This window comes from Pogona vitticeps, chromosome 6 (assembly GCF_051106095.1).
Source record: "Pogona vitticeps strain Pit_001003342236 chromosome 6, PviZW2.1, whole genome shotgun sequence".
Lineage (NCBI taxonomy): Eukaryota > Metazoa > Chordata > Lepidosauria > Squamata > Agamidae > Pogona > Pogona vitticeps.
The window spans coordinates 60,976,740-61,000,726 of NC_135788.1; the positions used below are offsets into that span (position 1 = coordinate 60,976,740).

The 23,987-nt window shown below is 44.3% G+C and overlaps 1 protein-coding gene and 1 long non-coding RNA gene across 4 annotated transcripts in view; one reads left to right on the forward strand and one right to left on the reverse strand.

Annotated features, from left to right (window-relative positions):
* LOC140707986 (uncharacterized) overlaps nt 1-23,987 on the reverse strand; it is a 479,255-nt gene that overhangs the window by 136,116 nt on the left and 319,152 nt on the right. The gene's annotated exons all lie outside the window — the stretch shown is intronic.
* LOC140707983 (epidermal growth factor receptor) overlaps nt 1-23,987 on the forward strand; it is an 81,905-nt gene that overhangs the window by 39,179 nt on the left and 18,739 nt on the right. For all 3 annotated transcript variants that reach the window (XM_078377463.1, XM_078377464.1, XM_073002570.2), the window contains exons 12-14: nt 11,397-11,596; nt 13,388-13,511; nt 21,409-21,508. In XM_078377463.1, the coding sequence (XP_078233589.1) occupies nt 11,397-11,596; nt 13,388-13,511; nt 21,409-21,508 (424 nt within the window). The remainder of the gene's footprint in view (nt 1-11,396; nt 11,597-13,387; nt 13,512-21,408; nt 21,509-23,987) is intronic.

The following is a 23,987-nucleotide window of genomic DNA, read 5'->3' on the forward strand; positions in this document are numbered from 1 at the left end:
GGGTAAATAAAAAGATCAAGTAAATAAGATACTGTAACGTGGCTTAGTCTCAATTATACCCATACAACAGATTAGCACCCACAGAACACTTTAAAGTAAAGCACAGACCCTGAACCTATCAGTTCTGGCTACCCCTATAGAAACCTGAACCTATCAGGTAGGTACTAACTGACACACAGTTGTACTCAGTCTGACACACAGACTCCCACTCCAGCTTCTAAACTTCTCCACACAAGCTCCACATATATATATACAGTACAGCTCCTCCCTCTGATGTCCCGCCTTCCACTCCCCATAGGATGGAACTTTCCCTCCAAACCCATGACAGACAGGTACCATCAGTGCTGTATGTGACACCTCCCCTCTTTATAAGTTGTTTTGCAGGGGAAAAGCTAAAGTGCTTTTCTCCAAAAAAACAACCAGGATCAAAACACACAAAACAGTTATACAATAACACAATCCCATAACCCATACTTACACTCTAGGTTAAACATATTACTTATGCATTTAAACATCAATATTTACAATACATTAAGTCACCTTTATTAATACAAACCAAGCTTGTTTAATAAACAAGTACATTTAACTTTTGGTCACCAAAATATACATAGTCCATGTTTCTTCGCCGTCTTCATTCTTCGGGTCTTCTTGACAATGCGTCAGCAACACAGTTCATTGACCCTCTGACCACCTTCACTTCAAAGTCATAATCTTGCAGGTTTAAAGCCCACCTCATAAGTTTACTATTGTGGGTTTTCATTGTCTTTAACCACTGCAGTGGTGAGTGGTCAGTGCACAGAACAAAATGTCTTCCCCAGATGTAAGGTTTGGCCTTCTGGATCGCGTATACTATGGCCAGGCACTCCTTTTCCACGGTTGCCAAATGTCTCTCACCTTTCTGGAGTTTCCTACTCAGGTAGGACACTGGATGCTGGTCACCATTTTCATCCTCCTGGCAAAGAACTGCTCCTACCCCGCTGTTAGACGCATCGGTGTAGATGATGAACTCCCGGTCGAAGTCTGGAGCACGCAGCACTGGATAATTGATGAGCGCCTGCTTCAACCTCTGGAACGCCTCCTCACAGTCGCTGGTCCACGGGATGCGGTCATCAGTCTTCTTCCGTGTCAGATCGGTCAGCGGAGTCGCCATCTCGCTAAACCTCGGGATGAACTTTCTGTAGTAGCCCACCAACCCAAGAAATGATTTGACTTTTTTCTTGGTGTTGGGTCTGGGCCAATCACGAACGGCTTCTATCTTGGCCTCTAGGGGTTTGATCACTCCTCCCCCTACTATGTGACCCAAGTATTTTATTTCTGGGCTACCCAGCTGCAGTTTGTTCTCTTTGCAGGGCCTAGGCCAAAGCACTTCCTCCCCTGGGTTAAAGTGCCTCTCCCTGGCTTTCTGGTCATACCAGGTTTTCTGTCTGACCTTCTGAGCTTGCAGGTTCTCTGCTGCTAGCTCTAGGTTTCTCTTTAGGTCATTCATTAGAGTCTATATATGTCACAACATCTTGTGGGTCATCCTGGGTGATCTGTTCCCAATTTTGTTTGATTAAATCAAGTGACCTTTCACCCTTCTCCCAAACAAAAGTTCAAACGGACTGAACCCGGTACTGGCTTGTGGCACTGATCGATAAGCAAACAAAAGGGATTGCAGCTTCTGGTCCCAATTGTTTGGATTCTCTGCCAAGTAAGCCCTAATCATGCGCATCAGAGTCCCATTGGACTTCTCCGTTAACCCATTACTTTCGGGGTGATAGGCAGTGGTTTCCTTGTGTTTAATTCCACAGATTTGCCATAACCGTTTCATGAGCTTTGATGTAAACGATGTGCCCAAATCTGTGATTATTTCTGAGGCAAATCCCTTCCTGGACATATACCCCACCAAGGCATCTGCCACTGTGTTAGTTTCGATGTTAGTCAAGGGAATGGCTTCAGGGTACCTCGTGGCATGGTCCACAATGGTGAGAATGAACCTGTTCCCCCTCTTTGTGGCCTTGGGCAAAGGTCCCACAATATCCACTCCTATACATTTGAACGGTGTGTCAATCACAGGCAAAGGGCACAACTTCGCTTTGGTCCTGTCACGGTTATTCCCCTGCCTCTGACACACATCACATTGTTTACAGAACTCCTTGATCTGCTTCCCTATTTCAGGCCAGTAAAAATTTTGTGTGATTCTCTGCTGTGTTTTGTTCACCCCTAAGTGCGCAGCAAACATGTCAGAGTGCCCCCTTTGTAAGATCATGGGGCGATACTTTTCAGGTACCACTAGCTGACTTCTGATCCCATCTCCCCCTTTTGAGATATTCATCAGGGTCTCTCTATATAAAATTCCCTTTTTCTCGTGAAATCTCGCTGGGGCTTCAGGTGTTAGCTGGGTGTCTGTCACCTGTTCAAAACACTTTCGGAGAGTGGCGTCTGCCTTTTGCTCTTGGCCAAATTTGCTGTCTGTGGTTAAGGTTTCTACCACAGCTTCGGAACTACCCTCATCTGCTTCCACCTCGGGCCCTTCGGTACCCCCCTGAACTGTCCCCGTGGTGGCTTGTGAGCGTGTAATCACTAGCACCCGTTTCACATGTTCAGCCAGGTCATTTCCCACGAGCACGGCTGCTGGCAGAGTCGATGAAATCGCTAGCCGCCAAACTCCCCTCCAGCCTTGAAAGCTCACAGGTACCTCAGCTACTGGCAGTGAGATCACCTGTCCCTCAATCCCTGCCACCTTTAGGCTCTCATTTGGGATTATATACTCCCTAGGAATAATGTCTGGATGGCACAGGGTCACCTGGGAACAAGTATCCCTTAGCCCCCTATACTGATGGTCAAGTATTCCTACGTCCACCCCTGCGGTCTCAAACAATTGTGAATCTGTTCTCACTAGTAAGCAGCGCTTGACCTCCACCAGAGGACCATTTTCCTCAGCCTGATCAGCAGATGTAACTGTTCCAGATTGAGTAGCCATGGTAACAGGCTCCCTCAATGGCAAGGAGCTTTGCTCTGTCTGGACACAGAAGACAGCTTTTGGCTTGGTTCCACTCAAATCATGAGGCACATTTCCCTTTAGCTGCTTTAATTTCTCACACTCTGAGATTAGATGGCCATTTCCTTGACAGAAATAACATTTTCTGCTGTATTTTGAGTCTTTCTCATCTGGTTTTGGTTTTCCCTCCAAAATCTGAGGTCTTGGTGGTTTCATGTCTGAGGGCTTCCCTTCAACATGGGCCCCTCCCCCTTGCTGGTTTTTCCCTGGTGTCTGAGAGTACTTGCTGTAGGTTTCTTTGGGTTTACCTACAGATTTCCCCTCAGCACCTAAGGGCTTTCTTATTTGGTAAATAAAATCTGCGATCTCTGCCGCCTCTGTCACAGATTTCGGTTTCCTCTCCCTCACCTGGAACTTCAGTTCCCCATGCAGGACTGAATAAAACTGCTCCAGCGCTATCAGGTCTTTGAGCTGCTGGTAGGTCTCTGTCCCCTCCTGCGACAGCCATTTCTCTAGCAGCCTCACCAGTTGGGCCCCCACTTGGGTAAAAGTCTGCTCTGGTTTCTTGGTGAGTGACCTGAATCTTTGCCTCAGCTGTTCCGCATTTATCCCATGTCTGGCAAACACCAGTTTTTTAAACTCAGCGAAATCTTTCAGCAGTTCCACTGGCATCTCTGCATAGACTTCTGCCAGGCTGCCACTGATTAAAGATCGCATAATGGTCATCTTCTCAGTTTCCCTTACTGAGAAGTCCACAAACGCTCTTTCCACGAGGGAAAAGAACACCTCAGGGCAATCTCCCTTGTTGTACACAGTGAATTTCTTCAGGTCAGTTTTAGACAATTGGCCCACCTTGGAATCCCTATTGTTATTATTATTTCTACTTATTATCTCCAGCTTCTTCAGCTCAAACGCCATTTTCTCTCTCTCCAATTCAAATTGTCTTTGCCTCTCTCTTTCCCTTTCCTCCATTTCAAATTGCCTTTGTTTCTCTTCCCTTTCTATTTCCCTCATCCTCAGTTCATGCTGTTGGGCTAGGAGCATTTTCCTGAGTTCTGGGTTCTGTTCTCCCGTGCTCTCATCCTGCACTGAGCCAAATTCCTCCTCAGAACCTTGGTCTACCTGTGGTTCTCTCACTTCACCCATTTCTGCCATTTGGCTTCGAGTCAAGGGCATAATCCCCCCCAGAACAGGCTGCCTTCAAAAGTCAAGCCTCAAAATAAAGCGACGACTTTTTTCCTTTTGCCTCAGAAACAGCCTTCTATAGATTGCTGCTGTTCCTTCAGCACCAACTTGCAACTGTTGCCAGGCAGAATCCACCCCCTCTGCTAGGCCTCTCAGCAGACAGGCTAGATCACTGTTACTTCACACAGCTTTGCCTCAGCCTTTTCCCGCCAAAACTGGTTGCCTCAGAGCTCCCTAATCTAGTCCCCAATCTGAGTGTGCACGTTCTTCCACTAGCCTACCTCCCCGTGAGGTAAGCCTAGAAGATTACCTACGCGCTCTCAGATTTTCCCTGACTAGACCCCCCTTGCTCTGGGCACACTTTCCAAGGCTTTGCTGGACCACTGGACAACAGGACCAGTCGTATCCCACACGCTGGACACCAATCAATGTGACAACCCCAGACCTACTGGAGTATGCCACACTATAATTAAGCTGCCACCAACCATTCCCTATAAGGAGTCACACAGACCAGGAATGGATTTTTAACAAACAAAAGAACAAGGTTTATTTAAATAACAAACAGGGTAAATAAAAAGATCAAGTAAATAAGATACTGTAACGTGGCTTAGTCTCAATTATACCCATACAACAGATTAGCACCCACAGAACACTTTAAAGTAAAGCACAGACCCTGAACCTATCAGTTCTGGCTACCCCTATAGAAACCTGAACCTATCAGGTAGGTACTAACTGACACACAGTTGTACTCAGTCTGACACACAGACTCCCACTCCAGCTTCTAAACTTCTCCACACAAGCTCCACATATATATATACAGTACAGCTCCTCCCTCTGATGTCCCGCCTTCCACTCCCCATAGGATGGAACTTTCCCTCCAAACCCATGACAGACAGGTACCATCAGTGCTGTATGTGACAGTGACCAATGCCGTTTCTGTACCATAGCGCGGCCTGAACCCCGACTGAAATGGATCCAGGGCATCTGTTTTGTCCAGGAGCGCTTGCAGCTGATCGGCCACCACCCTCTCGACAACCTTGCTTAAGAAAGAAACGTTGGTGACGGGTCTATAATTGCCAATTTCATCCGCTGCCAAACTTGGTTTCTTCCTGATGGGCCTAATGAGTGTCTCCTTGAGGGCAGATGGAAATCTGCCCTCAAGGAAAGACCCATTAATTATTACAGTAGCCCATTCCGTTGTTGTAGGCCTGGCCGCTTTGATTAGCCAGGCCGGGCAAGGGTCAAGGGAGGAGGTGATAGCACGACAGCGGTCAAGCGCCCTGGCGACAGTGTCAGGCATGACAGGCTGAAAGGAATCAAAAATCACCGGGCAAGACGGAGTGCTGGACATCTCAGCTCGACTCACTGTATTCAAAAAAAGGAGACAGGTCCCGACGGATGGCCTCCACTTTAGATTTTTAAAATGCTGCAAATTGGCCCGGTGAAAAACTAGGGGGAGGCCTATCGCCCAGACCAATTCCGGATAGGTCGCACACTATACGGAATAATTCCGCCTGCTGGTTGGACGCTTCGCTTATCCGGTTAGCGAAGTATGTTCGACTGTCAGCCTTTACCTTAGCCAGGTAAAGGTTAGTGGCGACCTTAACAGCTATCCAATTATAATCCGTCGGATCCTTTCTCCATTTGTGCTCTAGCCGTCTCTGCGGTGGAGAGGGCGCTTAGGTGCGATCATGTTTACAACCCTGGCCGCCGCAGAAAACCAGATGCTGCTCAGAGCCTCGACAGGAGCGCCAGCCAGATCAGTCATAGCTCCTCTCATGGCATCCTGGAATCCAGTCGGATCCAGTAACCTTCGAAGGCAGACCATAACAATAGGTCCCTGCTCCCTGCGAGGGGGGAGGGCCATGTTGAGATTACATTTTATTAGGTGGTGATCCGACCATGACAGAGGGACCGACACAAGGTCAGTCACTATCGGAGCACTCTCACTCCAGTTGGTGGAAAAAAACAGGTCAAGTGTGTGGCCACCCACGTGGGTGGGGCTGATGACATGTTGGGACATGTTCAAGAAGGCCATGGTCTCCAAGAACTCAAGAGCTGGTTTCCTTCTCCTCACGCTCTCTAGCCGTCTCCTTATTCGCTTCATTGCTCGTAGATCCTGGGTATACCAGGGTCCTGGTCGAGCTCTGCTCCTGAGAGGGCGTTTGGGTGTGATCGTGTCAGCAGCCCTAGTAGCGGTGGAGAACCAGCCGTCCACCAGAGCTTCGACAGGAGCGCCAGACAGTGCCGCTGGGAACCCTCTCATGGTGTCCTGGAATCTCATGGGATCCAGTAACCTTTGAGGGCGGACCATTAAAATAAGTCCCTGCTCCCTGCAGGTGGGGAGCTCCATTACGAGGGTACATTTTATCAGGTGATGGTCCGACCATGACAAGGGGACTGACATGAGGTCAGTCACCACCAGACCACGCTCACTACACTCAGTAGAAAAGACTAGGTCGAGCATATAGCAGCCCATGTGTGTGGGACCGTTAACATGTTGGTACAAGTTCAAGAAAGCCATGGTTTCCAAGAACTCAAGAGCTGGACCGGATACCTCCACCTCCGCATGGATGTTGAAGTCACCCAGGACCAGAAGTCTTAGGGACTCCAACAGTGCCGCAGAGACGAAGTCCGCCAGCTTCGGTAGGGAGGTGGCTGGGTCACGGGGAGCGCGGTAACCCAGCAATATCCCAGTACCGTCCCTGGTCCCAATACGCACATGAAGGGCCTCCAGACCTGGCTTCACAACCGAGGAGCGCCTTGTAGCCTCTAAGGATTTTCTATAAACAATGGCAACTCCCCCCCGCCCCTCCAGTCTGCACTGGTGCTGGACTGCATAGCCTGGGGGGCAGGAGAGGGTTAAAGGAACCCCTCCTTCCCCACCCATCCAGGTCTCAGTTATGCATGCCAGGTCTGCATCCTCCTCCAGAATAAGGTCTTGGATAAGCTGGGATTTGTTGGATACAGACCTGGCGTTCAACAGCAACAGGTTCGGAGTACAGTGGGGTCTTGACTTGAGAACTTAATCCGTATTGGAAGGCAGTTCTCAAGTAAAAAAGTTCTCAGGTCAAATCTGCATTTCCCATAGGAATGCATTGAAAACCATTTGATCCGTATCTGCTCTTTTCCGTCCATAGAAACTAATGGGAAGCTGCTATTCTGCCTTCGACCACTAGAGGGGGATATTTTTTCTTTTTTTTCTTAGGTCAAGAAAGGTTCAGGGAAGGCAGGGAAAATACAGTCCAGGCAGTACAGTACCAGGCAGTCTGAAGACTGTCTCCCAATCCACTCCCTAAACGCTGGGAGGAGTGAGGAAGCAGACAGGCACCCTTTTCACTGGCCAACAGTTAACTAAAAGTTCAAATTTTGCACTTTCCCTGCCTCCCACATGGTTTTTTTTCAGTTCGTAACTCAAATCTAAGTACAGTGGGGTGTTGACTTAAGAACGGCTTGAGTTAAGAACATTTTGACTTAAGAACCACTCTCATAGGAAAATATTGACTTGACTTACATACAGTGGTGCCTCACACAACGATGAATTCACACAACGATGCCTTTTTCTGTTAAATTTGCTGCCTCACACAGCGATGTTTCCTATGGGGGATTTTCACACAACGATCTCCCTTTTCGCTCCTGTAAAAGTGTCTTACAATGTTTGGATGCTGTTTTAAATGATTGCAATGGTTAGTCCACCTCCTGAAACCTATGCAAACTGATTTTGGTGTTGTTCTGACACTTCGTTAATTTATGATGATTTTTTGTTTTTTCCATTGGAAACCATTAGACAGACCATCCAATGGTTTCCAATGGAGAAAATTCAAAAAATCATCATAAATTAACGAAGTGTCAGAACAACACCAAAATCAGTTTGCATAGGTTTCAGGAGGTGGACTAACCATTGCAATCATTTAAAACAGCGTCCAAACATTGTAAGACACTTTTACAGGAGCGAAAAAGGACTTCTCAAAGGCATTGAAATGTATTGAGTCGGCTTCAATACATTCCAATATAGGAAACATTGTTTCACTCAACAATGTTTACTATGGGATTTTCACTGAATGATGGCAGTCCGTTCCAATTGGAACGGATTAGCCAGTTTTCAATGCATTCCTATGAGAAATGGTGTTTCACAGAACGATGTTTCACACAACGTTGATTTTTTTGGAACCAATTAACATAGTTGTGTGAGGCACCACTGTACTTAGATTTGAGTTAAGAACTAAAAAAAACCATGTGGGAGGCAGGGAAAGTGCAAAATTTGAACTTTCAGTTAACTGTTGGCCAGTGAAAAGGGTGCCTGTCTGCTTCCTCACTCCTCCCAGCATTTAGAGAGTGGATTGGGAGACAGTCTTCAGACTGCCTGGTACTGTACTGCCTGGACTGTATTTTCCCTGCCTTCCCTGAACCTTTCTTGACCTAAGGAAAAAAAAAAGAAACAAAATATCCCCCACTAGTGGTCGAAGGCGGAATAGCAGCTTCCCATTAGTTTCTATGGAGGAAAAGAGCAGATACGGATCAAATGGTTTTCAATGCATTCCTATGGGAAATGCAGATCTGACCTGAGAACTTTTTGACTTGAGAACCGCCTTCCAATACGGATTAAGTTCTCAAGTCAAGACCCCACTGTATGTAAGTCAAGTCAATATTTTCCTATGAGAGTGGTTCTTAAGTCAAAATGTTCTTAACTCAAGCCATTCTTAAGTCAAGACCCCACTGTAGAGGGCCAGCTGGGCTGTCTACCTCGATTTTGGCAGCTGGTCACAGTGTCAGAACAGTGAACAGCCTTCAAACACCTGTTCTCTGTTCTCCTGACACGAGTAGGCACTGTACCACCACCATATCTCCCGCTACCCGTAATCACCCTGATATTAGAACCCTCGCTGGGAAGGCATGCCCTCCTCTCCATGTCAAGCAAGAAAGTAAAAAGCAAAAAATAATAGAAATAGAGAAGGGGGAGGGAATAAAGAAACAAAGAAAGAAAAAATACACTATAAAATATTAAACAAAGCGATTTAACAAATAATAACTAAGTAAACATTAATAACAAATAAACATTTACAAATACATTAATACTGTATATAACAAAAACATAAATTAATCACATCAAATTAAATTGTATTAAATTACCCCTCATGCAATACTGATTCCACCTCACTCTTATCTGGATCTTAGCTGATGTTTTTGCAATAATAGTTATTACAATTGGTACAGTTGTTAAAGTTGGCAGGATGAGGGTACAGCACTTGTAGTATTGGCGTGTTACAAAGCTTTCAACAGGAAAGAGAGGGAAACGTAACACCGAGGTTAAAACTCGCAGAAGTGTTCCTGTTTCCCCTCTATTCCTTCGAGGAACAGTTTTTCCAAGTCCTCGCATGGCAACTCGCCAAGGCAGCCAGCAGAGACCCACGACCAACAGATTTTTCATTTCAGAGATACTCCAAATCCCACGGGGAGGTTCTTACCTCGCTCCCTGATGGGGCACCGGGTGTGATGACCTACTCCATGAGATCTTTAAATGCCCCAAAGTTTTCGGTTGTCTCAGTGGCCTCCTGCCGCTGCCCCACAAACTGGAGGATGTTTCTTCGAGCCCCGCCGGCCAGCCAAGTTCCACCCCTGTGTCTCAGGCTCAATAGCAGCTTAATCTTCTCGCCCGGATGAACAAGGGCAGCCAGTTCTTCCAGGCACCCTCACGTTCTCCAGTTAGCAGGGCTCAGAGTGGTAACTCAGCAGGGGAAATGCTGCAAGCTCATTTCTTAAATGTCGGGAACGCCGTCTCTCACCCGGGCACCCGAGGGTAGCCAGATCTTCCAAGCACCCTCGCGTGTCGGGCTTGCTCGGGTTATAATACCAAGGGAAGCCTTACGAGTTCAGTCCTTGCAAGTGCCGGTACGAGGGATTTTCCAACCCTCCCAGCGCCGGCACCAGGCTCTAAGCGAACTCCAGGCAACCCACCGGCTTCCTGCTCCTAACGCTAGCGAGCTTCAGAAGCCTCGCCTCGCCTCGCCGCATCAGTCACTTCAGTGTTCCCCCTCTTTTGGCCTCACCCCACCACGAAATCAATTCCCAGGTCAACATGATGTTCTCCGAGTGAGGGGGGAGCACAGCGAGAGGTAAAAGAAACAAAACAAAAGAGAGAGGAAGATAAAATAAAAAGAAAAAGAAAAAGAGAAAAAACAGACCGAAGCTGCGGAGAGAACGCTCCCGACCAGCTTACGGGTCCGCCATCTTGGTAGGAAAATGTAAGTTGTTACTGGGGACAGGACAGGATATAATATATGAGCAGTGATCTTTTCAGTGTGAATCCCAGTAGCCTCACACCAAAGTTTCTGTTCAGGTTAGTGTAGAATAATTGAATTGGAAGGGTCCTATAAGACCACCGAGTCTAACCCCTTCCTCAGTGCGGGAATTCAACTCCAAGCAGCTCTGCCAGAGGGTTGTACAATTTTCTCTTGAATGCCTCCAGCATTGGAGCTCTCACCACCTCTCAAGGAAATTGCTTCTGTTATCACACTGTGGCAACAGCTAAGACGTTTTTCCTGATATTCAACCTAAATCTTGTAGCTGAAGGCCATTATTATGTGTCCTGCACTCTGGGATGATTAGGAACAGAATATACTCCTCCACTCTATGACTAAATTTAAAGTGTTTGAAAAGTGTTATTATTTTTCTCCTCAGGCTTTTTTTCTAAACGCTAAGCATGCCCAGTTCATTCAGTGTTTTTTCATAGGGCTTGGCTTCCAGTCCCCTGATCATCCTTGTTGCCCTCCTCTGAACTTGCTCCAGTTTGTGGACATCCCTCTTAAAGTGCAGTGTCGAGAACTAGACACAGTATTCAAGATGAGGTCTAGCCAGTGCGTAATACAGGACTAGCACCTCGTGGGATGCACACACTGGAGTCAAATGTGGCCTTTTCTGTCTCGGAAGTGCCGTGATGAGGAAATGGCACCTAGCCAGATTTTTCCTTCTGTGAACTCTTGAAGGAGATCTCACAAGTTCTGGGCCTGGAATTATTTTATTTTTATTTATGTATTTTTCTATTTGAAATAGATCAGACTGTTTTTGTTATTTGTTTTAAACCACCCAGAGTGGCCTTGGCTGCCAGATGGGAGGTATATAAATCAAATAAATAAATTAGATTAAATAAATAAATAAGAAAAATAGAATTAAGTGAAAAATAACACTTTTCCCTTACTTGTTTCTTCTTACATTTTCCTTCTTCTCATTTTAGTGGTCAATATGCTCTTGTCATCATGAGCCTAAATATAAGTTTTTTGGGACTGCGCTCACTCAGAGAAATAAGTGATGGAGATGTTGCCATTAAGAAAAATGAACACCTGTGCTTTGTTAATACAGTGGATTGGAGAAAACATTTTGTAACAGAAAACCAAAAAGCAATAATTTCCAGAAATGGAAATGAAACCACATGTAGTAAGTTAATAGAGTCATAACACTCATAATAAGCGGTATATTTGGCGGGGGGGGGGAGACTTCTTTACATAGTTGTATTTATTGTTGATCAGCCACATTTTCTTCATACTATGCATGTTGTAGTACAATCACATCAGATTTCACTTAAGCATATTGTTTTTCTTTCCGTTTGAATTTTATTGTAGGTCTCATAATCCTATTGAGCTTTAACACCTGACACAGCGGGATGTAAAGATCACTTTCTCCCTTTTAAACTGTCTTTTGAGATTACTTCCAGAGGCCCTGTTCTGATGCTTCTTCCTTCAGAAGTTAGGCAGGTCACAGCCAGAGAACCTTTTCTGTGATGTTTCCTAGTCATAAAATATCACAGGAATATGCATTATGACAGTCTTACTGACGTCTGGTACCAGGATCAAGATAATATTATTCCTCTGCATTTTTAAAATTTTATGTGCTTTTTGCTGCTGATATTTGCTTTTACTCCTGCTTTGTTTATAAGGATTCCATTTTTTATACATTCACTTTGATTGTTGTTATTCTTGTTTGGCTGATTTTATATTTTCCTTATTTATCCTGATGGATTACCCCAGACATTATGGTGGTAGCCTCTGGAATCTGCACACTGAGCCATTCTGCTCCTGTGGGACTCCATTAACTTTTTCCCCCTCTTTGAAGAAGAAGCTCTTCCATTTCCTAGTATCTTTCTGTTCGTGAGATGGCCACATATACAGTAAAGCTGTGACTAAGTATAGTTGATACATACAGGTCTTCTGAGAAGACATTCTTGTTGGTTGGTTGGTTTGTGTTGTTTGTTTGTTTGTTTGTTTGTTTGATTGATTGATTGATTGATTGATTGATTGATTGATTGATTGATTGATTGATTGATTGATTCTCATCAGATCTCAGAGACGTTCGTATCTGCATCACAAATGCACTGTTACAACTGCAGATTTCTAAACTCAGAGATCTGAACTTACAAAGTGGTCATGTGTAAAGTCACCAATTACAAGTACGACAAAAGCAGTACAAAGACAAATTACATACTTGTTTGTTCCTTGAAAGCTTATGTAGTTAGATGTGGGGGATGACCAGATATCTGATGGAAGAACATTCTGATGCCATGAAAGGGGGAAAAAGTTACTTCTGGTAGCCCTATAGTCTACTGCTCTGAATCACCAGAAGCAGAGATGTTCTGGTTTTAAACCCTAGATGGGTGGATATAGTATCAGATGGTACATTAACTATTTGGATCCTGAACAAATTATGGCTTTGTAGGCTACTATTAATACCTTCAGGTTGGCCCTTTGTCTCACCAATACCCTATGCCTGTTGCCAAATACATGGCCTTCCAAACCACTTTGTGTCAGGCACTTATTTTCCTTGCAAATCACAGAGTGAACAGTCTATGACCTCTACACGTGTCCCAATCTCTCAGCTTCACTCCCCTCAAGTCAGTCATATGGAAGAAATGCAGCCCCTGCTTTGAAAGGCTTTGGAGCTTTACTTCAACTAGAGTTGAAGACTGTGAAGAGCAAGGGGTACTGCTATGTTGATAACACGCATATCAAAGGGAACAACTGTGTGAGAGTGGTTGTCTCTGGTTTGATGTAGGAAGAATGAATAATTGCTAGATTTCATTAATTTTAGCTCTTTTTAATAAAGAAATATCATTGGAGATTAAATCATGCCACCCCAGCCTCTGCTTTCAGTGGTGTAGACTTCATTTTTGGCATTTTTAAATACCATAGTATATGTTTTAAAATTTTATCTCTTCTTTCGTACCTGCTGCAGGACAGGTTTGTCATCCATTCTGCTCTGATACAGGCTGCTGGGGTCCAGCGCCCTCTCAGTGTTATTCCTGTCGTAACTTCACACGCCAACAGGAATGTGTCAAGGAGTGCAATATTTTTCAAGGGTAAGGTTTTCCTCTATTCTATTCAAACAAAATTCAAGAATCCCAGTTTATAGTTGTGTATAGCTACAATGAGATTGATTGATTGGTTATTTAGTTGATTGGTTGTTTGTTTGGTTGATTGGATTTGTATCTCGCGCTGATTAGTACTCTGGGTGGTTACAACAAATATAAAATAGATGATAAATAGGATAAAAATACTAAAAGAAAAATGCAAGTGTCAAAACCTTGAACCTGATCCAGGAGGTAACAGGCAACCAGTGAAGGCGAGCCAGAAGTACTGCACCTTCAACCAAGCACACAGTTCTCCCTTACATTATGTAACCGGACGTCCATCCCCCACTTCAAAAGGTGAACACCAGGCAAAAAAGCTCAGCTACTTGTAATGATACTTCAGGTTGTGCAATAACCTTCCTTCTGGATTCCACTACAAATTGTTCCATCTTACATGCTACCTTTTTTCTAGCAATGTTCACATTTCCTGGGTCAAGGGCCCTCCACCACTTCATCCTCTCAAGCCAGTTTAACCACACTTTACCATAATAAACTTTTAAGGCTAGTGATATGCATGAGGCCCCTTTCAAGAAGAAGAATCTCAAAATGGCAGAACAGATCTGTGGATATTTTTGATGACATGGCCCATTGTGTTCTGCACAGCCTTGTTAACTGGAAAACTACCCCTCAAGTATTTATAGTTCTTAACCTATTTACTATCATATAAGTCAATTTGCCATTTGTGGTTGGTGAACCTTTAGGTAAATACAAGAATTTTTACTCTTTCTTTCTTTCTGTCTGTCTTTCTCTTTCTCTCTCTCTCTCTTTCTTTTTTTTTCTTTCTTTCGTTCTAATTGATTTCAAGATGTTCCTTGGCACAATATCCTTTAAATGCCGGAAGGACTGTTCTCAGCCCTACTTCTGAAAAGGATAGAATTACAATATTGACTGCATACAGTAATGCAGCTATTGGCCTTTTTGCCAGTTTAGGTGGGTGGAAGTCAGGATTACATCAAAATAGAATCAGTGAATTTACACAGAGATTGAATAGAAGTGGAGCTAAGATCCATTCCTCTTTCACTCCTCTTCTGTCTGGCACTGTATGGGTTAAATGGCCTTGTGTATTGCATCTGACTCTAAAGACTTTGTCATATAGTGTTCAGATGACTAAACAAAAAGACTGCAATCCACAGAGAAGCCTTTGAATTTGGCCCACAGTTTGTCTGATGAATGCTGTCAAAGACTGATTGGAAGCAGAGATAGGAATGACCCACGAACAACAGATTGACTCCCAGTGGCCTGATGAACCACGAATCAATTCATCAGTTCATTGGGTCTTTTTTAAAAGATAGTCCATGGTGCTGTCTAGAGAAAAAAAAAAAAGCTCCTCATCCCCACAGCCTGCCCCCACCACTTTCCCACTGTCGCTTACCTGGCCAGGCTGCATCCTTCTGCTCCATGGTGCCTTCCACCAAAACAGACGCTGGACTGCTGGAACCATGATTTCAGTTCCAGCAACCTAGCTTTTGCTAAGAGCAGTCTGGGGGGCTGACTAAGGCGATTCCCCCTGCTGTCAGACAGTGTGGCGGGTCGCTTCAGTCAGGTTTCTGGGCAGGCATAGAAAAGGAAGGAAAGTGCGACCCAAATGAGGCCCAACCCTGCTGTCTTTGCAACGACGGGGGGGGGGACACTTTCATCAGGCTTCCTTTGGTCTTTCTACGCCCAGGTGAAGAGGGGAAGTGAGAGCCAAGCGGACCCCCCCACCCTGCTGTCTTTGCAAAGACAGTGGGGTGGGGGATCACTTTCATCAGGCTTCCCCCTTCTTCTCAGTTACCTTCTATTTCTATGCCAGCCCAGTCATAGAAAGACAGGGGAAGGCTGATTTGACTTCCCACCCTGCTGTCTTTGGAAAGACAGGGTCCCACTTGCCTTGTTTTTCTGTGCCCACCCAGGCATAGAAAGAAAGAGGGGGAAAGCCTGATCAAGGCAATCCCCCACCCTACTATGTTTCTACGCCCAGGCATAGAAAGATGGAGGAAGCTTGACAGAAGTGATTCCCCCCCTGCTGTTTGCAAAGACAGCGGGGAGAAGTCCTTTGGTCAGACTTCCCATCTATGCCACAGATGCAGATAAAGCTGGGGAAGCCTGAGCAAAGCACTCCCCCCATCTTTGTAAACAGGGGTGGGTGGGATTCCCTTCAGGCAGGCCTTAACAAGCCACCGGAAGGGAAAACCCCTCTCATGCCTCTGAGGAAGAGCTGATCCGCGGGGGCATAAGCAGGTAGGGATAGACAAAGGGACAAATATAAAAGTGTTATATTTGTTGCTTCATATTTGTTGGGGTCTCTGGACCTCAAGAATATGAAGCAACAAATATCTGATGAATCAGGGATATATCCCAATCCATTTCTATATTCATCCCCTTGTCTATTTGGAAGTCAACAAAGGAGCCATCAAGTGTCCCAGGGGGATAGAAGCTATATTTTTCTATCATGTATTGTAGAATCAGCCATTGATCACTTGTTCAGTGGCCTGCCGTAAGATCTGCTTGTTTCTTCATTGGAATGTGTTCCCAGTTTAGCCAGTCCCTGAATGCCCAGCCCCGATGCATTGCATAAAAGTTGCTTACTGATTGGGTGATAGATGGTGGGTTCAGACATTATCCAATTTTTTATACTGAAATGATGACAGCCATGCTCCAGTCACTGTGGATCTTGGCTATCTGATCAAACTGGGTAAAGAAAGCTGCCAGCATTGGGGTTTACCAGTCAGGCTTATTAAAATATTACAATCCGTAAAGATGCAGCCTAAAATAGAATTTACCACTTTTGTAGCCACACCACACTGTCAGCTCATATTTAGCTTGTGATCTACAACAATTCCAAGATCCTTCTCGCTCGTAGTTTTGCTGAGCCAGGTATCCCCCTTCTTGTAACTGTTCAATATGTTTCTTTTTTCAAGGTGCAGTACTTTGCACTTATCTCTGTTGAATTTCATTCTGTTGCTTTCAGCCCAGTGCTCCATCCTATCGAGGTCATGTTGAATTTTGTTTCTGTCTTCTTGTGTATTAGCTATTCTGCCCAATTTTGTATCATCTGCAGATTTGACAAGCATTCCCTGCACTCCCTCATCCAATTCATCAATAAAAATATTGAAGAGCACTGGGCCCAGGACTGAGCCTTGGGGTACCGCACTTCTTACCTCCACCTAGTTAGAGAAGGACCCATTTATCATCACCGGCTGAGTACAGTTCTGTCACCAATGGTGTATCCACCTGACACTTGATCTATCCAGCCCACACCTAGTTACTGTAGCTTACTAATCAGGATATCATTGGGCACTTTGTCAAAAGCTTTGCTAAAGTCAAGATATACTAGATATACTTTGCTGAAGTCAAGATATACCACTTCCCTCTGTCTATCGGGGATTGCCTGATCAAAAAACAAGAACAAATTAGTTTGGCAAGATTTATTCTTGACAAATTCATGTTGGATTCTAGTTATTACTGCATTGTTTTCTAGGTGCTTGCACAATGACCATTTTATGATCTGTGCCAGAATTTTGTCTGGGATTGATGTTAGGCAGACTGGCCTGTAGTTCCCAGGTTCCTCTTTTTTGCCCTTTTTAAAGGTAGGGCCAACTTTAGCCTATCTCCAAACCTTTGGCACATCACCTGTTTCCCATTATTTCAATAAAATAATGGATAGCAGTTCTGAGAGTTCTTCAGCCAGTTCCTTCCGTACTCTCGGCCCTGGAGATTTGAACTCATTCAAGGTGGTAAGGTATTCCTTGACTATTTGTTTATCAACCTCCAGCTGCAATCCTATCCCTCCAACTTCCGTTTCCAATTTGTTTGGAAGTTGATAATCTGTTTTATGGGAAAAGACTGAACTAAAATAGGAATTGAGTACCTTTGCCTTTTCTTTGTCCTCTGTTATAATTTTTCTATCTCCATTGCAGAGCTGTGCCACTATGTCTTTTGTTTGTCTTTTGCTACTCACATACCTGAAGAATGCTTTTTTATTGCTTTTAGTGTCTCTAGCTAACCTCATCTCATTCTCAGCTTTTGCCCTCCTAATGCCATCCCTGCATTTCCTTGCTACTTGTCGGTACTCATCCTTGGTGGCCTGGCCTTCTTTCCATTTCCTGTACATCTCATTTTTGGTTTTTAGGTCCTCCCTGAACTTTTCTGAAGCCACACTGGCCTTTTTTGCCGCCTCCCCATTTTTAGTTTCTTGTTGGAATTGTTTGTAGTTGTACTTTTAGAATTTCTTTTTTTAGAAGCACCCTTCTTGCACTCCTTTTCTTGTTAGGGTCTCCTGCCTTGGGACTTTACTTACCCTTGTTCTGAGATTATTAAAATTGGCTTTTTTAAAATTCAGGAGAAGAGTGTGCACTCTGCTTTCATTTCCTTTGAAACCAAGAATTCTAGAAGGATATTGTCACTATTGCCTAGAGTTTCTCTTACTGCCACTTCCCCCACCAATTTATCTCTGTTGGTCAGAATCAAGTCAACGATAGTAAGACCTCTAGTTTCTTTCTCCACTTTTTGTAGGAGAAAATTATCAGCCACACAAGCCAGGAATTTCTTGGATGGGCCATACTTGGCAGATTTCGCCTCCCAACATGTATCTGGATAACTGAAATCTCCAATCACTACAACGTTGTGTCTCTCTGTAAACCCTGCCATTTGTTTTTCAAAAGTGTTGTTTGCTTCCTCTCTTTGATCAGGCGGTCAGTGGTAGACTCCAACTACCAATTCCTTTTGTTTTTTGTCCCAAGTATATTGATCCAGATGCTCTCAATGGGACAGCCAGTCTCCTCCTCCTGTAGTATTTCTGTGCAGAAATGCATATTTTTGACATATACTGCAACTCCCTTTTTATTCTCTCTGTTCTTTTTGATCAGTTTATATCCCTCAATTGTTGTATTCTAGTCATGGGAGTCATTCCACCAAGTTTCAATTATTGCTATCAAGTCATACTTCCCCTCCTGAATTAAAATTTCCAGTTCTTTTTCTTTGTTTCCCATACTCCTGACATGTGTATGCAGTCACCGGAGGTTGTGTGATTTGTGGCCTGTTTGTACATTTTTTATGAATAATATTATGATTATTATTCTGACTATTATTGTTTGTTATTATTGTTGAATTTAAATAATAAACTGGCTTGGAACCCTCATCCTCTTAATGTGTGGATGCATAGGTTATTGATGCAACGAAACACTCTGTCAGTGGGGTGACTGAGTATCTTAGTGAGGGTTTGAAAGTTGCCTGTTCCAATGCTCTATCATAATTGGTTATTCCTAGTCCTCTGGACAAACCAAAGTGTCCTGCTTTCCATTTACTTACTAACTTATGTGCTTACCATATTTTTCCATGTATAAAATGACACTTTTTCCTAAAATAATTAGAGGAAAAATTTTATACATGGAAGGAAGCAGTCGCGCGTGCGCACTTCGGCGCCTCTTGCTGCCGCCACTGTCACCCAATTGCCTCTTCCAGAGCTCATGACTTGTCCCCTCTGGTAGCCGAGGCAGCAGCAGGAGGAGGAGGCAGAGATGGAGGTGAAGGAGCATTCACATGTGCTGGGGCGCCTTTTGCTGCTGCCTCCCCTGCCCGCCTGATCACCACCTCCAGCGGGACTGACCAGCTCAGCTCAGTTGCTGGCTTGTCCCCTCCCGTGGTAGAGGCAGCAGGAGGCAGAGGTGAAGGAGCACTCACACATGCTCCAGCGCCTCCTGCTTCTGCCGCCTCCCACCTGCCCGATCACCACCTCCACTGGGACTGATGCTGCCTTGTCCTCTCCCGTGGTGGAGGCAGCAGGAGGCAGATGCAAAGAAGCAGTCACACGTGCTCCGGCACCTCTTGCTTCTGCCTCCCCCGCCGGCCCAATCACCACCTCCAGCAGGACAGAGCGGCTCAGCTCAGTCACTGGCTTGTCCCCTCCCATGGTGGAGGCAGCAGGAGGCAGAGGTGAAGGAGCACTCATACACGCTCCAGCGCTTCTTGCTGCTGTCTCCTCCCCCACCTGCCCAATCACTGCTGCCTTGTCCTCTCCTGTGGTAGAGGTAGGAGGAGGCAGAGGTAAAGGCAAACAAGGACTCATGCATGCTCGGGCACCTCTTTCTGCCTCATTAGCAAAAAGGAAAGGGAGCAACGGCTCCCTTCCTTTCTTGCTAAAGCCCCCCACTCCGTGCCTTCTCAAAAGGTGAGGAAAGCGGCAGTCACTTTGACAGCCACTTTCCTTGCCTTTTGCCAAGGTACGGTGCTTAACAAAAAGGGAGCCCTTTGATCCCTGCTTTTTTAAATTTGGGGTTAGAGAAAGAGGGGTTTGTCTTATACTTTGGGTCATCTTATACACGGAAAAATACGTTGCTTGCTTGCTTGCTTGCTTGCTTGCTTGCTTGCTTGCTTGCTTGCTTGCTTGCTTGCTTGCTTGCTTGCTTGCTTGCTTGCTTGTTGAATTTCTATCCTGTCCGTCTAGTGGCAGGCCACTACTCTGACCAGCTTACAACAAAATTTAAACAGAAGATGAAAACAACAAAAGAAAGCCTCCATCCCTATAGCCCAACCATATAAACAGACAAATGTATTCAAATTCCAAGATGACGATGGAAATAACATAAATTTAACAATTAAAGAATTAAATAATCAATAATTAAATAAGAAGATTCTCAAAAGTCTGGCTGAAGAGCAGTGTTTATTGCCTTTTTAAACATTAGGAGGGTGGGAGTCTAGCCACGTCCATCAGTAATGTATTCCATAGAGAGGTGGCCATCACTGAGAATCCTTGTGGAACTCCACATGGTAGGACCTATTGAGACAAAACAGCATAAATTGAACCATCTGGCATCGGTCCTTAAGAAAGGAATGAATCCAGCATAATGCTTTACCCCAGATCCCCAGATTTGACAGCTAGTCCAGGAGGATGCTGTGGTCAATTGTACTAAAAGCCACTGAGAGATCCAGGAGAACCAACAGAGTCACAATCTCACAACAGGGTGGGCCTCTCATAACAGGTAATCAGTCAGGATGACCAGAATTGTCCATATAGCATGGCATGATCTGAACTCCGATTGAAATGGATCAAGACTATGTCCTCCAAGAAATGTCCTCCAAGAATGCTTGCAACTGGTCAGCCACTGTATATTGGCGACAGGACGATAGTTATTTAAATTGCCTGTCAGCAAGCTGGCCTTTTTAAGAAGGGCCAGACCATTGTCTCTTTCAGGCAGGAGGACATATACTGCCCTACAGGGAGGATTTTATGATCTACGTAGCCCATTCAACCGTCACCTCCTTGGCTGTTTTTAAAAGCCAGGAAGAGTATGGGTCTGAGTGGGAGGTGGTAGCCATAGAACCTGCAAGTCGCCTAGAGTGGCCTTAACCGACCAGATAGGTGGGATATTAAATGAATGAATGAATGAATGAATGAATGAATGAATGAATGAATGAATGAATGAATGAATGAATGAATGAATAAATAAATGAATGAATGAATGAATAAATAAATAAATAAATAAATAAATAAATAAATAAATAAATAAATAAATAAATAAATAAATAAATAAATATGCCATTAGGCTTCACAGGCCGAAATCGACCACTATAACTGGCCAAGACAGGATGCTGGACATCTTGAAATGACTTATTACCTTACTAATGGAGTCAAGATGGCCTCAGTCTTAGCATGGAAATGGGCTGCAAACTATTCACATGTAGAAACATCTGGTTAAGGACCCCAGAAGACATGCAGCTTCTGTGAGGTCTTGGAACACCCTATAAAGTTCTGCCTGATGGTTAGCTGCCTCACTAATGAGCCTGATGTTGTGTTATGAAGACCCCTGAGTTTTGAATGTGATTTGTTCCTATTCTTGACTTGCATTCCTTTTTCTGTCCCAATCAGAGAGCCACGGGAGTATGAAGAAGATTCAATGTGCTTCCCATGCCATCCAGAATGCCTGGTGCAAAATTCAACTGAATTTGGTCCAACATGCAAAGGACCAGTAAGTGTACATGATTATGAAAACTTACTTCAGTGCTTCAGTCTACAGATATCCCAGTCAAAAACTAATGTGTCTTAAAATGCTCAGAGGGCAACAGAACGGTACCGTAAGTACTTGTCAAGGAAGAATTGACATGGCTAGGGGCAAAATGCTCCCAGCAAAGTCCAGAGTATCCTCTTTGTTCTACTTGGGGGGTACACACATCAGTTGCACTCTAGGCTTCTCTTTTAGTAGAATGTGGTGAAAGCATGTGCAGAGTGTGTCCCTTGATAAGCTCACCTATCTTTATTTATAATAGTGACAGAGAAGAAGCTGTGGAACTCCTTTTATATGGGGAGATAATACCAAAGGAACATCATGCACATAAGAATAATATATTATTGCTTGGAGCAGCAAATTAATAACTGGCTTCTGAGTCCTAATAATAGAGAATCAGTTCCTAATTACTGCAGATACCATTGGGACGTAATAAACAAGGAACACGTTCTTTCTCAGTCAGCCATCCATTCCGTTGCTTCTGAAAAATTCAGACATTCTTCATAATATAGGAGAATAAAATGAAAAGGATTAGATCAGTGTCAAAATATTTAAAGAGCTAGGTTTTTCTCTTACTGAACTAAATGTATTTGCTAGATCTAATAGGAATAAAGGAACTGAATTAATGAGATTCAGTAAATGTTGACATAGAATTGAACAAGCAAAGGACCATAGTAGGCGAGACTAGCAACTGGATTTAGGCAACTGTGTTTTAAATTATAACTAATCCATAGTGTTTGGGAAACTGTGATGATATAGTCTATGTAGGAAATTAAAGTTTGGCTCAAGCTGGTGAGAAGGGAGGGAAATCACGAGATGTTTGAATTGCAATCTTAATTTGTCAGTTAGAACAATTCTATATAGTTGAAAGTCCCGCGATTTCAGTTTTTTGTGGAAACTGCCCATGCTTCCACAAAATGGAGAATTAAAAATTCACAGGTATTCCCAATTCATCTTTGGTACAAAATATGGAGAAAATGTAAAACAAAATACAGGGGAAATACATAAAAACAATGTATTGTAAATCTTAGGTGCTCTTGGTCAGTCAAAAGTCAGATCAGAGAATAGGTTCAATCTATACTGGATAAGGTTAAACTCACTCTGGGGTAACAGGCTTGGAGCTTGGAAGTACAGTGGTGCCTTGTGTGACAACCCCAGACCTACTGGAGTATGCCCCACTTTCACTAAGCTGCCACCAACCATTCCCTGTAAGGAGTCACACAGACCAGGAATGGATTTTCAACAAATAAAAGAATAAGGTTTATTCAAATAACACACAGGGAAAATAAAATGATCAAGTGAATAAGATACAGTAACGTGGCTTAGTCTCAATCATACATACACCAGTTTGGTTCACACAGAACACCTTTAAATAAAGCACAGACCCTGAACCTATCAGTTCTGGCTACCCATAAAGACACCTGAACCTATCAGGTAGGTACTGACTGACACACAGTAGTACCCTGTCTGACACACAGACTCCCACTCCAGCTTCTTCTTCCTCAGCTTCTCCTCACTTCTCCACACAAGCTCCACATATATATACAGTACAGCCCCTCCTCCTGATGTCCCGCCTTCCACTCCCCATAGGATGGAACTTTCCCTCCAACCCATGACAGACAGGTAACATCAGTGCTGTATGTAACACCTCCCCTCTTTATAAGTTGTTTTGTAGGGGGAAAGCTAAAGTGCTTTTCTCCAAAAAACAACCTGGATCCAAAACATACAAAAACAGTTATACAATAACATAGAATACCATACTTACTCTAGGATAAACATATCAATTAGGCATTTAAACATTTACCATTTACAATACATCAAGTTACCTTTATTCATACAAACCAAGCATGTTTAATAAACAAGTACATTTAACCTTTGGTCACCAAAATATACATAGTCCATGTTCCCTCGCCGTCTTCATTCTTCGGGTCTTCTTGACAAGGCGTCAGCAACACAGTTCACTGACCCTCTGACCACCTTCACTTCAAAGTCATAGTCTTGCAGGTTTAAAGCCCACCTCATAAGTTTACTATTGTGGGTTTTCATTGTCTTTAACCATTGCAGTGGTGAATGGTCAGTGCACAGAGTAAAATGTCTTCCCCAGATGTAAGGCTTGGCCTTCTGGATCGCGTAGACTATGGCCAGGCACTCCTTTTCCACGGTTGCCAAATGTCTCTCACCTTTCTGGAGTTTCCTACTCAGGTAGGACACTGGATGCTGGTCACCATTTTCATCCTCCTGGCAAAGAACTGCTCCTACCCCGCTGTTAGACGCATCGGTGTATATGATGAACTCCCGGTCGAAGTCTGGAGCACGCAGCACTGGATAGTTGATGAGGGCCTCCTTCAACCTCTGGAACGCCTCCTCACAGTCGCTGGTCCACGGGATGCGGTCATCAGTCTTCTTCCGCGTCAGATCGGTCAGCGGAGTCGCAATCTCGCTA